We start from the raw sequence: 14,482 nt of genomic DNA, 5'->3' as shown, positions 1-14,482 counted from the left end.
CCGAGCAAGCAGGTCTCCTTCCCTGCGGTTTGCTGGCTGGCTCCGGGACCGAGAGAGCAAACTGCGGCGTTCCCGGTTTGCTCTCTCGGTCCCGGAACCCCGAGCAAGCAGGTCTCCTTCCCTGCGGTTTGCTGGCTGGCTCCGGGACCGAGAGGGCAAACCGGGAAAGGAAACCAGCTTGATTACCAGAGGCTTCCTCCTTCCACGGAGGTCAAGAAAAGCGCTGGTGAGTGTCTACATTGCATTACCAGCGCTGGATCACCAGCGCTGGATCCTCTACACCCGAGACAAAACGGGAGTACGGCCAGCGCTGCAAAGAGGGAGTTGCAGCGCTGGTGATGCCCTGCAGATGTGGACACTCTCAAAGTTGCAGCGCTGTAACTCCCTCACCAGCGCTGCAACTTTCTGATGTAGACAAGCCCTCAGTTGCTGTAGCTGTTTCTACTCTAAGATTGCTGCCTTGTTTATACTTGACACTCTTTGGAGCTCAGAGGTTTGGTATGATTACATCTGCTGTAAAAAAAAAAATTTCTAGACTTTTCTAAGTAATAATTTAAACTTTTACAGAATTTTTTTTAGTATCTCAAAGTGTTTTACAAGTATTAATTATCATGCCTCATGCCACTAATTCCACAAGTTTGGTCTCATGTGATTAGTATACCCATATTATATATGGGAAAATTGAGGCACACAAAGGTGAAATGATTTACTCAAGGTCACAGTGGCAGGCTGAATAGAAGACTCAAAAAACCTGATTCCACAGATCACTGTTGACCAATAGACACACTATTATATTCTCTTACATCCACTCATGTTTTTCTTAAGCCCAACTGAAATCAAGACAGGATATCCAAACACACTTCGAAAACAACAGTTTAGGATAAATATTGAACTAAGTTTTTAAAATGACTACTTCTTTCCACAGAAAAGGATATACAATTGAGTAAATTTAATATTCTAATTATAAATGACAAATTCACATAATTCAGTTTACTTATTCACAAATTCAATCTACTCCACTTTCTGATGTATAACATGCTTCTGCTATAAAAACATGAGGCAAATGAAAATAGCTTTATTTAGAATAAAGATCAATCCTGGTTTCATTAAATGAAAGAATATCTCTAGTTGGGGGAGAAACCTCTATAGCGCCACTAAACTTGGCAGGTCAAGGATTTAATGAAAACTGTGCGGCGAGAAAGGAGACTACCCCACTACCTCAATATAACACCACCCGATAAAACACAAATTTGGATATCACGTGGTAAAGCAGTGTTCCCCGGGGGGGGGGGGGGGGGAGGCACTCCAGTGGATCAAAGCAAGCTCAATATAACACAGTTTCACCTATAATGCGGTAAGATTTTTTGGCTCCCAAGGACAGCGTTATATCAAAGTAGATGTGTATTTAGCTTTAAACATCACCTTTCATGTTCAAGTTATCTAGAAACAGTTTACAAAGTAGCAAGTTAAATACATGTGATGCACTAAGGTGTAAGCAAACTGAGCCGCTATTCAGCACTCAGCAGTTCACAGTTTTGGATATTTGGATCCATTGCTGTGACAAAGAGAAAGGATTTAGAATGTTACTCAGTATAACAGCATTTATTCATTACTCTTCAAAAAAAGGTTCCATGAGATCTTTAGCTTGCAGTTATGTGACGTTTGATCCAAGAGGTGCATGCTTCTTAATATTATACTTCTGATTAGGGCTTGTCTACGCTACAGATTTTTTCTACTGATGCAGTTGGTCCAAAAATACCCAATGTAAACAAGCCCTGTGTTTTATAGGTTTCCTTGAAAAGGGTAAAAGGTGATATTCTGATTTTGCAACTGGCCTTGTATTTGAAGAAAAACATAACTTTTCATATTTAATTTTTTTTTCTTAGCTAAAAATTTTAAACCACATCACTAAAATTAGCAAAGAGTCCTGTGGCACCTTATAGACTAACAGATGTTTTGGAGCATGAGCTTTCGTTGGTGAATACTCACTTCATCGGATCCATATCCAACGAAGTGGGTATTCACCCACGAAAGCTCATGCTCCAAAACGTCTGTTAGTCTGGATCTGTAAAAGCAGCAAAGAGTCCTGTGGAACCTTATAGACTAATATGGCTACCCCTCTGATACTCATCACTAAAATTATTATTTATGTAGCTTTCAAATTGTAGATATAATTTAAGAGAAAAATTCTGCCTCACTCAAACTGAGTGGAAGTAAGCAAAAAATACCAGTGAATGTAGAGCTTCTCTTGGCTTGTAGGTTTAGTCACACACTGACTACCAAAGGTCTGACCTTGAAAGGAGCTGATTCAGAATTCCTATTGACTTCACCGAAAACTGTGATGCATTAGACACATCAAATTCACACACAACTAGCATGTGTATTGGCAAATGGTTTCCTTTGGGTACTCTGCAGACGGTTTGAGCAGCCAGCTTTAGAGGGGGGTTGCGGTGCAGGACGGATTATGGGATGCTGGCTCTGAGAAGGGGCTCAGGGCTGAGGGTTTAGGAGAGGGTTCAGGGTGCAGGCACAGGGCTGGTGGCTGGAGTGCAGCCTTGCACCAGGCAGCACTTAACTCCAGCGGCTCCTGGTTGCTAGTGTAGTGTGGCTGCCACTAAGGCAGGCTCCCTGCCAACTCTAGCCCCACGCCGCTCTAAGAAGAGGCCAATGTGCCCCTGCGGCCCCTGGAGGGGGGGTGCAGCATATGGCTCCGCACGCTGCCCCTCTCTGCAAGCACTGCCCCCGCAGCTCCCATTGGCCACAGCTACCCGTTCCCGGCCAATGGGACCTGCGGGGGCAGTACTTGCAGGCAGCAGCAGCACATGGCAGGAGACCCCTGGCCCCCCACCCTGAGGGCCACCATCTTAGCGGCAGCTCCACTGTGCCGCCAGATTGCGATCGACCAGTTGGTGACCACTGATCTAGGGCTTCAAGTGATAGTTGGGCCCGCCAAAAGTTGTATGAGTTGGCATTTTGCTATGCACAAGTTGCATTGGAGCCCATGTTTGGTGGAATTTTCGAAGACAATCATTCAAATTTAACAGGTGCTCAAAGCTGAGCAAAAGCACCCTGTAGATGTAAATTGTTCTTTTTATTTATGATGGAGGTCTGGACATGCAGTATAAAAGCAGTCTATTTTCAAATCCCTTTGTAGAGTGGCCAGATCCACAGGACTGGGAACAAGGAGAAGTTTTGGGGAAGATGGCACAGGGAATGAGGGGGACAAGAGGAAGACAACTATTCCGATCCAAAAACAAACACCATAATTACAGAAATGAGGTCCCTCAATGATGAGTTACTGAACAAACATTTAAAAACTCTTCCTACCAATACAGAGAAGACACTTTGTATTCTGGATGTAAATTGGGTAAATAATGCTGGGAGCAATGGCAGGCCATAGGAGTCATAGCATGGATTGTATAAGCATCTCAGAAGCTATTTGTGCCTACATGAGCTTCTAAATGTATGTGTCAGGAAGACCCACTGAGAATTTCCAAGTAAACAGACAACAAAGTAAGGACACTACAATTAAAAGTACTATTTATTTTGAAAAACTGCAGTTTAGGGGCAGTTACTTTTAATACTTAATGTTTATCCAGCATCTTTTTGTTCTGTGTTTGTCCAAGGCCTCATGCAACAGGGTGCTGCTCCACAATTAGAGCTCCTAGGCACTACAATAATACAAACAACAGACAGCAACAAGGCTCATCATAACAACATAGTTATATGAATATTGATAGCTTTACTTATATAGCTGATTTTAGGTATACTGACTGTCAAATATACTCCTTAAATGATGCTGTCAATTTACTGTAGGTCAATGGCAAAAGTTTTCCAAAATTAACTGAAGCAAAGCTAAAGACAGTTGGAACACTAAGCTTGCAGGCTTATTTTTACCTGAAGTACATTTAAGCACATTACATGGGTGTGTAAAAAAATATCAGGACTGCTTAACAATATAAAAAGACTGTTTTGGGCCAACATTTCACTTACAAATAATTTTAATCAAATGCTGGCTACATTTAATTGGCTCAGTCAGTCTCCATAATTGACAGAGAGGTGGGCAAAGATTTCAGAAGTGTAAGCTGTAGATGTTACAAATTGGGACTATGGCTCACAACGGTCCTCAAATGTGTTCATTTCCGTACCACTGGCCTCTGGCCAGTCACTCTCTCCTTGTCTGTTCACTCTAATTTACTCCCACACAACTTTTGGAAGATTAAATGTTAAGTTAGGTAAGCGGAGATAACTAATTAACTTGTGGCACCAGAGAAGCAGACAAACAGAGACAATTACATGCTTGGCAGAGAACAAGGCCAGGCATGTAAATTTCTACTGCTGTGAAGAGGACGGGGCCTAAAGCAGTACTGGAAACAGCACTTTACCCACTGATGAAATTAAGAAGATGAAACAGAAGCTGTAAAGCACATAGAACAGGAGGAACTTAAAGTTAGAATACATAAAATGTAGAATTTGATTTTTCTTCACAGAATTTGGATTTTTTATACTCATTGCTGTGAGTTGTTCAAACAAAGATCCAGGTCCTGCAAACACCTCACACATGCGCTTCACTTTACTCACAAGTGGTACACCCCACTGAAGCTAATGAGATCACTCACATGGGTAAAGTTAAGCATGATAAACAAAAATAACAAGGTTGTGTAAAGATTGGTGTGCAAATTTCTCTCTATGGAACAACAAACTTTAACTCAGAAGCAAGCCTGTTACCATTTTCATTCAATGAGTCCTCTCTTGTAAGAAAGGATTAAAATACTTTGTGCAATCCTATCTTTAAGCTGGTATTTTCAAAGGAACCTAAGTGGGTTAGGTGCCCAACATCCATTAAATGGGTGCCTAATCTATTTGCTCTCCTTTGACAATCCATGCTTAACACATTGTCAGCCTGACTGTCCTCTTTAATTTTAAAAATGCAGTTTCCACTGATTCCAGTGGGAGCTGCACAGATGCTATTGACAGAATGATCAACACCCGAAATTTTCTCTTTTAACCTGTCACCACTTGAAACAGCATACAAATCTTGTAAATTTCAATCTCTCTCCTGCCAAATGAAATATCACTATTCACCTAGTCAAACTAGGAAAATATCTCATCAGGCCTCAAAAGCTACTGCTGGGAAGGTGAAGATACATCTTGTGTAACATATTTTTTATATATATATACACACACACTCTTCTGCACATGTTCCCCAGGATCAGGGTCGGCTCTACAGTTTTTGCCACCCCAAGCAGTGCGCCAAATTGCCGCCGTGGACGGCGGGGGCAGTCCCTGTGCCTTTAGGGCGGCAAGCGCGTTTCCGCGGCAGCGGCAATTCGGCTGCAGCGTCTATGTTTAGCTGAAGCCGGCCCTGACAGCTAAACATAGAAGCTGCTCCTGAATTGCCACCACCACGGAAATGCGCCTGCCGCCCTAAGGGTACATGGACTGCCCCCGTCGTCAGCGACAGCAATTCGGCGGGCTGCTTGGGGACAAAACAACAGGGACTGCCGCCCCTTACAGAATGCCGCCTCAAGCACCAGCTTGGAATGCTGGTGCCTGGAGCCGACCCTGCTCAGGATACAGAGGCCTGTAAATTACATAGTTCAAGGTAGGATATGTATACTTAAAATGAGGAATACAAACTTTTGATGGAAGCAAAGGAGAGGTAAGCAAGAGGCAAGCATGTAACTTCCTGAGGAAAAAAAATGTACTTAGAAAGGAACAGCTAATACCTCCCAAAGTGGAGGAAAGGTGGGAAAGAATATCTCCAGTCAAGCAGGGAGGACATATCCGAGATACCCCAAAGATGTACAGGGTGCAGAGAAAGGGAGGCAGGATGCTCATCCCAGATGCATTCCAAAATAAGGAGTAACATACCTTAATCTTACAAGAGAATTCATCCCAGAAGCCTCCCTATCTAACAAGACCCCTACACATATAGTTTCCTCTTTGGGGAAGGAGTATCTCAAGCACTGGGAATGGTGCCCAATTTCCCCAAAGTCACCCCATGCCCAACACCCTTGCCTCACCCAGATAGGTATCCCCTCACAAGACAGAGATACCACCATTGTTCTCTACCTACTCCCTGCAGGATCTCCTGATCCTCTCTCCCAGTAAAGGATGCTGTTATCCCCAGTGCCCTGCATCCATGTTCCCCTCACTGTCCCTGAAAGTCCAGGGCTTTCTTCCTCCCTCCTCCTCCTTCAACAGAACTCACCCTGGTGACCTCCTCCTGTCCCACTGGCCCTCCCCCCATCTCCCCTGTCCCATTCAGGGCTCACCAGACACAGGATGCTTTGTCCCCTTCTGCCTCCACCCCTTGTCCTGATCCTCTCCACTCTACTCAATGTCATCCCCCTAATTCCTGCCATGGGCCTGCCCAACCTCCCCCCACAGCCCCTGCCCATCTCCTCCCCTACCCCCCACATTCTCCCCACACATACAGCCCCTGCCCACCCCCCACATTCTCCACACACACACAGCCCCTGCCCACCCCCCACATTCTCCATACACACATACAGCCCCTGCCCACCCCCCACATTCTCCCCCCCACAGCCCCTGCCCACCCCCCACATTCTCCATACACACACAGCCCCTGCCCATCCCCCACATTCTCCCCCCCACAGCCCCTGCCCATCCCCCACATTCTCCATACATACATACAGCCCCTGCCCCCCCCGCATTCTCCCCCCCACAGCTCCTGCCCATCCCCATTTTCTACACACACACACACAACCCCTGCCTATCCCCATTTTCTACACACACACACACAGCCCCTGCCCACCCCCCACATTCTCCCCCCCACACACAGCCCCTGCCCACCCCCCACATTCTGCCCCCCACAGCCCCTGCCCATCCCCCACATTCTCCATACATACATACAGCCCCTGCCCCCCTGCATTCTCCCCCCCACAGCCCCTGCCCATCCCCATTTTCTACACACACACACACACACACAGCCCCTGCCCATCCCCATTTTCTACACACACACACACAGCCCCTGCCCATCCCCCGGTCCCGGCCCTCCCCCCGCGGCCGGGCTCACCAGGTAGAGGGTGCCGTAGATGCGCAGGGACTCGGCCAGCGCCCCGTGGGTGATGTGCAGGAAGGCCTGGCCGCAGTGCGGGTGCCAGGTGTGCCCGATCTCATAGCAGTTGTGGGGGATGGACTTGCTCAGCGCCGCCATCTTCCGCTCTCCTGCGACCGCCGGGGCGGGGGCGCCGCCGCACCACTAACGCTGGGGAAAGGTCGCGCGGGCAGCTCGCGCGTCCGGGGTTACTCGCGGCCAAACCCGCCCCCCAGCGCGGCTCGCGTGAGGGCTGCGGCCAATCAGCGCCTTCCGCGCCCGGGCCGGATGAGCAGAACGCGACTCTCAGCCCTTGTGTTCCCCGGGGCTGGCAGCCACCCGGCCTGACCGGCGGGAGGAGGAGCCAGGGGGACAGCGAGCCCCGCATGGGTGCATGCTCTGGGGGGTGCCGAGGGGCCTGGTCTGTGAATGCGGGCTGGATGGGGAGCTCCGTGCATGGGTGGGGTGGAGCGGGCTGGATGGGGAGCTCCGTGCGTGGGAGGATGGAGTGGACAGGGCTGGATGGGGAGCTCCGTGCATGGGAGGGGTGGAGTGGACAGGGCTGGATGGGGAGCTCCGTGCATGGGTGGGGTGGAGTGAACAGGGCTGGATGGGGAGCTCCGTGCATGGGTGGGGTGGAGCGGGCTGGATGGGGAGCTCCGTGCATGGGTGGGGTGGAGCGGGCTGGATGGGGAGCTCCGTGCATGGGAGGGGTGGAGTGAACAGGGCTGGATGGGGAGCTCCGTGCATGGGAGGGGTGGAGCGGGCTGGAGGGGAGCTCCGTGCATGGGTGGGGTGGAGCGGGCTGGATGGGGAGCTCCGTGCATGGGAGGGGTGGAGTGAACAGGGCTGGATGGGGAGCTCCGTGCATGGGAGGGGTGGAGCGGGCTGGATGGGGAGCTCCGTGCATGGGTGGGGTGGAGCGGGCTGGATGGGGAGCTCCGTGCATGGGAGGGGTGGAGTGAACAGGGCTGGATGGGGAGCTCCGTGCATGGGAGGGGTGGAGTGAACAGGGCTGGATGGGGAGCTCCGTGCATGGGAGGGGTGGAGTGAACAGGGCTGGATGGGGAGCTCCGTGCAGGGGAGGGGTGGAGTGGACAGGGCTGGATGGGGAGCTCCGTGCATGGGAGGGGTAGAGCGGGCTGGATGGGGAGCTCCGTGCATGGGAGGGGTGGAGTGAACAGGGCTGGATGGGGAACTCCGTGCATGGGAGGGGTGGAGTGAACAGGGCTGGATGGGGAACTCCGTGCATGGCAGGAGTGGAGTGAACAGGGCTGGATGGGGAGCTCCGTGCATGGGTGGGGTGGAGCGGGCTGGATGGGGAGCTCCGTGCATGGGAGGGGTGGAGTGAACAGGGCTGGATGGGGAACTCCGTGCATGGGAGGGGTGGAGTGAACAGGGCTGGATGGGGAACTCCGTGCATGGGAGGGGTGGAGTGAACAGGGCTGGATGGGGAACTCCGTGCATGGCAGGAGTGGAGTGAACAGGGCTGGATGGGGAGCTCCGTGCATGGGTGGGGTGGAGCGGGCTGGATGGGGAGCTCCGTGCATGGGAGGGGTGGAGTGAACAGGGCTGGATGGGGAGCTCCGTGCATGGGAGGGGTGGAATGAACAGGGCTGGATGGGGAGCTCCGTGCATGGGAGGGGTGGAGTGAACAGGGCTGGATGGGGAGCTCCGTGCATGGCAGGGGTGGAATGAACAGGGCTGGATGGGGAGCTCCGTGCATGGGAGGGGTGGAGTGAACAGGGCTGGATGGGGAGCTCCGTGCATGGCAGGGGTGGAATGAACAGGGCTGGATGGGGAGCTCCGTGCATGGGAGGGGTGGAGTGAACAGGGCTGGATGGGGAGCTCCGTGCATGGCAGGGGTGGAATGAACAGGGCTGGATGGGGAGCTCAGTGCATGGGAGGGGTGGAGTGAACAGGGCTGGATGGGGAGCTCCGTGCATGGCAGGGGTGGAGTGAACAGGGCTGGATGGGGAGCTCCGTGCATGGGAGGGGTGGAGTGAACAGGGCTGGATGGGGAACTCCGTGCATGGCAGGAGTGGAGTGAACAGGGCTGGATGGGGAACTCCGTGCATGGCAGGGGTGGAGTGAACAGGGCTGGATGGGGAGCTCCGTGCATGGGAGGGGTGGAGTGAACAGGGCTGGATGGGGAACTCCGTGCATGGCAGGAGTGGAGTGAACAGGGCTGGATGGGGAGCTCTGAGCCTGGGGCAGGGGGGTGGAGCAGGCTGGATGGGGAGCTCGGGGCCTGGGGCGGAGGAGGTGGAGCAGGCTGGATGAGGAGGTGGAGCTACTATAACTTATGTCACTCAGAACTGTGGAAGAAAACCCACCCCTCTAAGTGACTTATGTTACACCAAGAAAAGCATCAACACGGACCATGCTATACTGCCGCTTGTAAGCTCACTAGTGGAGACATGCTTCATACCGAATTAACCCCAAGTACAGACTGTTATGTTGGTGGGTCTACTTCTTCTGTCAACATAGCTGCCATAAGGAAAGTGTGGGTTTGGGTGGTATCCACAAAGGGATCTCCCCTTTAAGAAATGCTACACTGTATGTAAAGTGATGGAAGCTCTCTGCTGAGGTCAGAAAAGCCAATTTTCAAGACTTCAGGCTCCATGGTATTCCTGCCCAAATCTGTCATGTGGAGCAGTGTCCCTCTAGAAAGCAAAGTTGCTGGCGATGCCACATTGACCTATGTTTCTCTCTTTAAACATAGCATTTTGCTATACCCCACTACTTGCTTAAGTCCTGGAGACAGTCTTCTGCTCCCATTTTATGGTCTCTGTCACTTCCTCTCCATTATTAATGATGAAGAGTACTCCAGCTTTTCCACCTTGATGTACTGGTTCCAGTTCTATACTCTTGATATTTAATTGTTTTCTGATCCTAACCAATTATTCTGCTTTGTTTAGTTGCTTGTTTTGGGATTCCCTCCACCCCACCCTGTAAGAAGACTGAGAGCTATCTTCTGTCCTGCAGCAGGTGTGGTCACATGAGTCTCCCTCAGCCTTCTCCTGAATCTGTAACAGGACTGTTTGTGGTCAATGGGAGTCTCTCTCTCTGGTCCTTGCCACCAGCAATATCCTGCCATTATCAATGTTTTTTTACTAATAAAGTGGGAGATCAAGTCTCAAAAACACTTATCACTAACAGGGCTGCAGATTACCAAAGTGCTGTGCAAACATCAGCTAATTAGGCTCTCCACCTTTGGAGATCAAAGTTTTCTCTGAGGTGTCAGCCGAAGGACATTCTGTTTAACAATAATTTTGCTTATGCTGCTATGTTTTATATTTTCCATATACCTCACCCTTTTTTTACAAAAAAAAAAAAAAGATAATATCAGTAGTGATAAAAGCAGTACCTTTCAAGTTTAGGGTTTTATCTGCCAAATCCTGAATTTGGAGTAATTAAGAATCCAGAGGCAAGTTAGAGAATAATTCAGTGTAATAAGAACCTAACAAGCCAGAGAACTGCCTACCTCCGGAGGCTCACCAGCAAGGTATCAAATGTCAACACTCAGCCAATGAAACATTAAGAAGCATTACATCATTGGAACAAACTCTTTGGCTGATCCCTATCTTGGCTTCAGCAGCTCTTTCAGACTTCTGTGGACTGGACCTAAGTTTCCTCTGCATACAAGGCTCATAGCTCACATTCATTATATTAATGACTCCTGTCCACCTCTCTGAACTAAGTTTAAACTTGGTAGCATTTGAAGGATATAAATGCTTCTCTTGGACAAGAGGCGTATTCTTAAAGAGCTCCATCCCCAATATCTCTCTTTAAATCAGATATCCTGATTTCCTCAGCTCATCCATGATCCTGAACTCTGTCCTTCATATCTTCCCTCTCTGCAAATCAGCCTGTCACCACTTATGCAATTTTACCCATGTCCTATCCAACTGTGATTTCATTCACATCACTATCCAAGCCTTCATCTTCTTCTCCAGTAACTATTGCAGCTCCTTTATATCTGGCCTTCAAATCCCGCCTGTGCAGTGGTGTGGGGAACACATTCTTCACTTTGCCCCCTACCCCGTGCAAAAATCAAGTCAGAAGAAGGCCACAGCAGGAGCTGGACAGAAAACAGGCCCCAGGGTGAGATAGGAAGAAAACCTCCCTTTCCATAAAATAACCCAAGGGATCAGTAAAATTTCAATACCCCCATCAAAGTATAGAGTTGGGACAGTTCCAGAGAGAGAAAATAACTCCTTTATCCCATAGTCAACTTCCAGGCCCTTCTTAGGGAGACGTGGAATCTCATTTAGCAGGTTGCAAGCAGTTTTTACAGTCCCAAATAATTCCTGCAAATTATCCATTTATCTGGCACCAACCTCCCACCATCTCTTCCAGCAAGTTTCCTATTGCAAGAGCTGTTGACTTGGTAGCACCTACCATCAAGAAAAAACATCTTCCTTTCTGCCTATTTTTTTAATATTCAGAAAGCACCAACAGAGTGCATGTAATCACACCTGGGAGAGTAGTTGCACCACACCACCATGAATGGGAAGGGAAGTGGTCTGCAAGGCAGCTGTGGGCCATGCCAGAAAAGTTTGAGAATTACAGTGCCCTATTTAATTTAATACTAATGGTTAGTTTTACCCTTCCCCATGATTTTTCATTGTTAATGAACTGTAGGATGTTGTACTGAAAACCGTTATAGATGGCCGGATATTTTGGCCCATGGATAGGGAACGGCCAAGACTTTTGGTATCAGGAAGGTGTAGGAGGCATTTTGGGTTTGTGGAATAAGCTGGATGTTAAAGTGCTCAGCAGTGAAATACTATACAATGTTGATACTGAAATTTGCATATTCAGCTTTCAAAGTTAATAGAGGCGACTGGGTCAGTTCATGCTACTCAGAGCTATTGATAATGGCTGTTTTCAGATTCAAGGGCTTGTCTACATGGGAAGCTTACACCGGTATAAGCTAAGGCCAGGTCTACACTCATAGTGTTTAGCCAATATAATTGTGGTTGGAATTGTGAAAAACATCACATACACCCAAATCAGCATAGCTAAGCCAGCAAACCCCTCTATGTAAAGGCAACTTATACCAGCAAAAGAGTCCTTTTGTCAGTATAATTTGTGTCATTTGGGGATGTGGCTTAACTAGACCAGCAGATATAAGCTGTTTCTCCATTAGAAAAGCCATTGTAATGTAGACTACCCAGACACTACAGATTTCTGCTGGCAAAGCTTTGTTAGTTAGGGGAGTGAAGAGGTGTGATCTGTGACTGACACAGCAGTGCCAGAAGTAGTCCCTAGTGTGAATGCAATTATACCAGCAAAGCAGCATTTTTACTAGTTGTGTTGCTGTATGATTGAAATATGACCATTTATATCATTGGATTTGCCACTGTTAGATTGTTGCAATGTATTTCGTACAAAGTGTGTCATGTAAGGTATCAATGGAAAAGTTATGTTTGGCTAAAAAAGATTATCCTGTTTTAAATCCATGTATCCTCACTGTATCTGAAGTTATTTACATCCGGTCTAGCCAGCCCATTCAAGCTGGATGTCCCATTAAGGACACTTCACTCTAACAATGGGCCATGGAAAAAATTCATTCCACCCAGATAGCTCTTCCTATGGACGCCTCTGCGTGGATATGGGTAATGGCTGCCCCCCTGTGAGTCATCAAGCCATGGTGGGCATGTGATATGCTTGTGTGACTCCAGACCCCATCTTGTGCCAGTAACTTTCCACAAATTAGGCTGTGAGCTTTGTTTGAAACAGTAAATTTCCAGGCACATGACTCCATCTTGCCTCTCTACTGCCCTAATTTTCTGGACTGTGGATTTACAGCTAAAAGGAGCATATTGAACTATGGACTGAGGACCTTCCAGTCTTTCAGAAGGTACCAGAGAGACTTTACAAGCCAGTAGTCTATAACATCACTGCTACAAACGTGATATAAGGACATTGCAATTATTGTATGTATATGATCTATTAACTCTCTTCTTTCTTTTCTTTTCTTTTATTAATAAATCTTCAGATTTTAATTACTAAAGGATTGACATCAGTGTGATTATTGGGTAAGATCTGAGTTAGATATTGGTCCGGCCCAGTGGCTGATCTCTTGAGATTGGAAGGATCCTATATGTGATGAAATTGGTTTTCAGTAACCACTCATCATAGGGTCTAGTGTCTGGGTGGGAAGACAAAGGCTGGAATGCCTAAGGAAACTGCTTTTTTTTACTTCTTGTTAATCAGTGTGGTGAGACAGAAGTTTATTTTTGCTACTGGCTTAGTATAATCTAATGATAGACTAACCACATGACTAGGATGAATCTGCCCTATTTTTCAGCAGTTTGTCCTGAATCTGGCATTCTCAGCTGTGACCCCCTGAGGCATGGTGACACTGATACAGCTTGTTTCGCTATACTAGTACAAACCACAGCTTTGCAGGCATGTTTGCATCCAAACTCGGAGCACTTTGCCAGTATAGTACACTGGTATTCCTAAAAGGTATAGTAGTGTAGATATGGCCTAAGGTGTCCATTTTAACCAGTATAGGGATATAACCTCCTTTATGGACACTCTCATTCAAGTATAAGAGGACCTTTTTCAGTGTATCTTATGTCATTTGAGGGAGAGAGGGAAGTTAAGCTAAACTGAAAAAAAGCCAGACTGGAATAAGACTGTTTCTACAATGGTCTATACTGGTTTAACTATAATGATATAAGTGGTAAAATTTTCCTGTGTAGACAAGCCCCCAGGAACACAGCACTGCATTGATCTGTACTCTTCACATTCACAAACAAAAGAGCTAGGAACTTCAGATTTGGGTGGTTTTGTTAGTGAAATGGTTGAGCACAGTTCTGAGACTAAGGGTGGGTTCTGTGGCAAATTGATCAGCTACAGAATTGTGGCATACATTGGGTCCTGTTTATATCATATTCTTAATAGGACAAAGACTAAACAAACTATAGTTGTGTTGCACAGCTCTCTTTCAGCTGGGCTGGCAATTTGAAGAGACTCTAGTAGTTTTCTTTCCCTGACAGGGCAGGTGGCTGTGTGGGGGAAGTTAAGACTCTCTCTTGAGCCTGTAACAGTTGGGCTGGTAGTGTGAAGGATTCTGCATGCCTCTTCAGTGTCTGGAGCTGAGGCTGTGAAGTTTTCTGGCTAGGAGCTCTGGAGGCAATAGTACTCTAGCTAATTGAATCAAAATTAGATGAGGAAAGAGAGGAATGAGATAATCCAAAAGAAGAACTGAATTTAGCATGAGGTTTTGAATTCCACATGTATGGGGGCCTGGGAGTCCTTCCATGGAAACATTTTTAAATGTTGAATCAATCTGGAAGTATTTTAAGTAAGAAGAAATATGACACCCTTGCCTCTTTTCTCTTGCAATGCTTTCAAACTTGGGGTCTTCTCTGTTTTGTATTTGTTTTTCTACCTTAGATT

The 14,482-nt window shown here is 47.7% G+C and overlaps 1 protein-coding gene across 3 annotated transcripts in view; it reads right to left on the bottom strand.

The window, feature by feature from the left end:
* TMEM135 (transmembrane protein 135) overlaps positions 1-7,290 on the bottom strand; it is a 418,948-nt gene extending 411,658 nt beyond the window's left edge. For all 3 annotated transcript variants that reach the window (XM_030558973.1, XM_030558983.1, XM_030558990.1), the window contains exon 1: positions 7,043-7,290. In XM_030558973.1, the coding sequence (XP_030414833.1) occupies positions 7,043-7,183 (141 nt within the window). In that variant the 5' untranslated portion in view covers positions 7,184-7,290. The remainder of the gene's footprint in view (positions 1-7,042) is intronic.
* Between the last annotated feature and the right edge of the window lie 7,192 nt (positions 7,291-14,482).

Source organism: Gopherus evgoodei, chromosome 1, assembly GCF_007399415.2.
Source record: "Gopherus evgoodei ecotype Sinaloan lineage chromosome 1, rGopEvg1_v1.p, whole genome shotgun sequence".
NCBI classification, from domain to species: domain Eukaryota; kingdom Metazoa; phylum Chordata; order Testudines; family Testudinidae; genus Gopherus; species Gopherus evgoodei.
The sequence above is the reverse complement of the archived record's forward strand: the minus strand, read 5'-3'. Positions and strand labels throughout refer to the sequence as shown.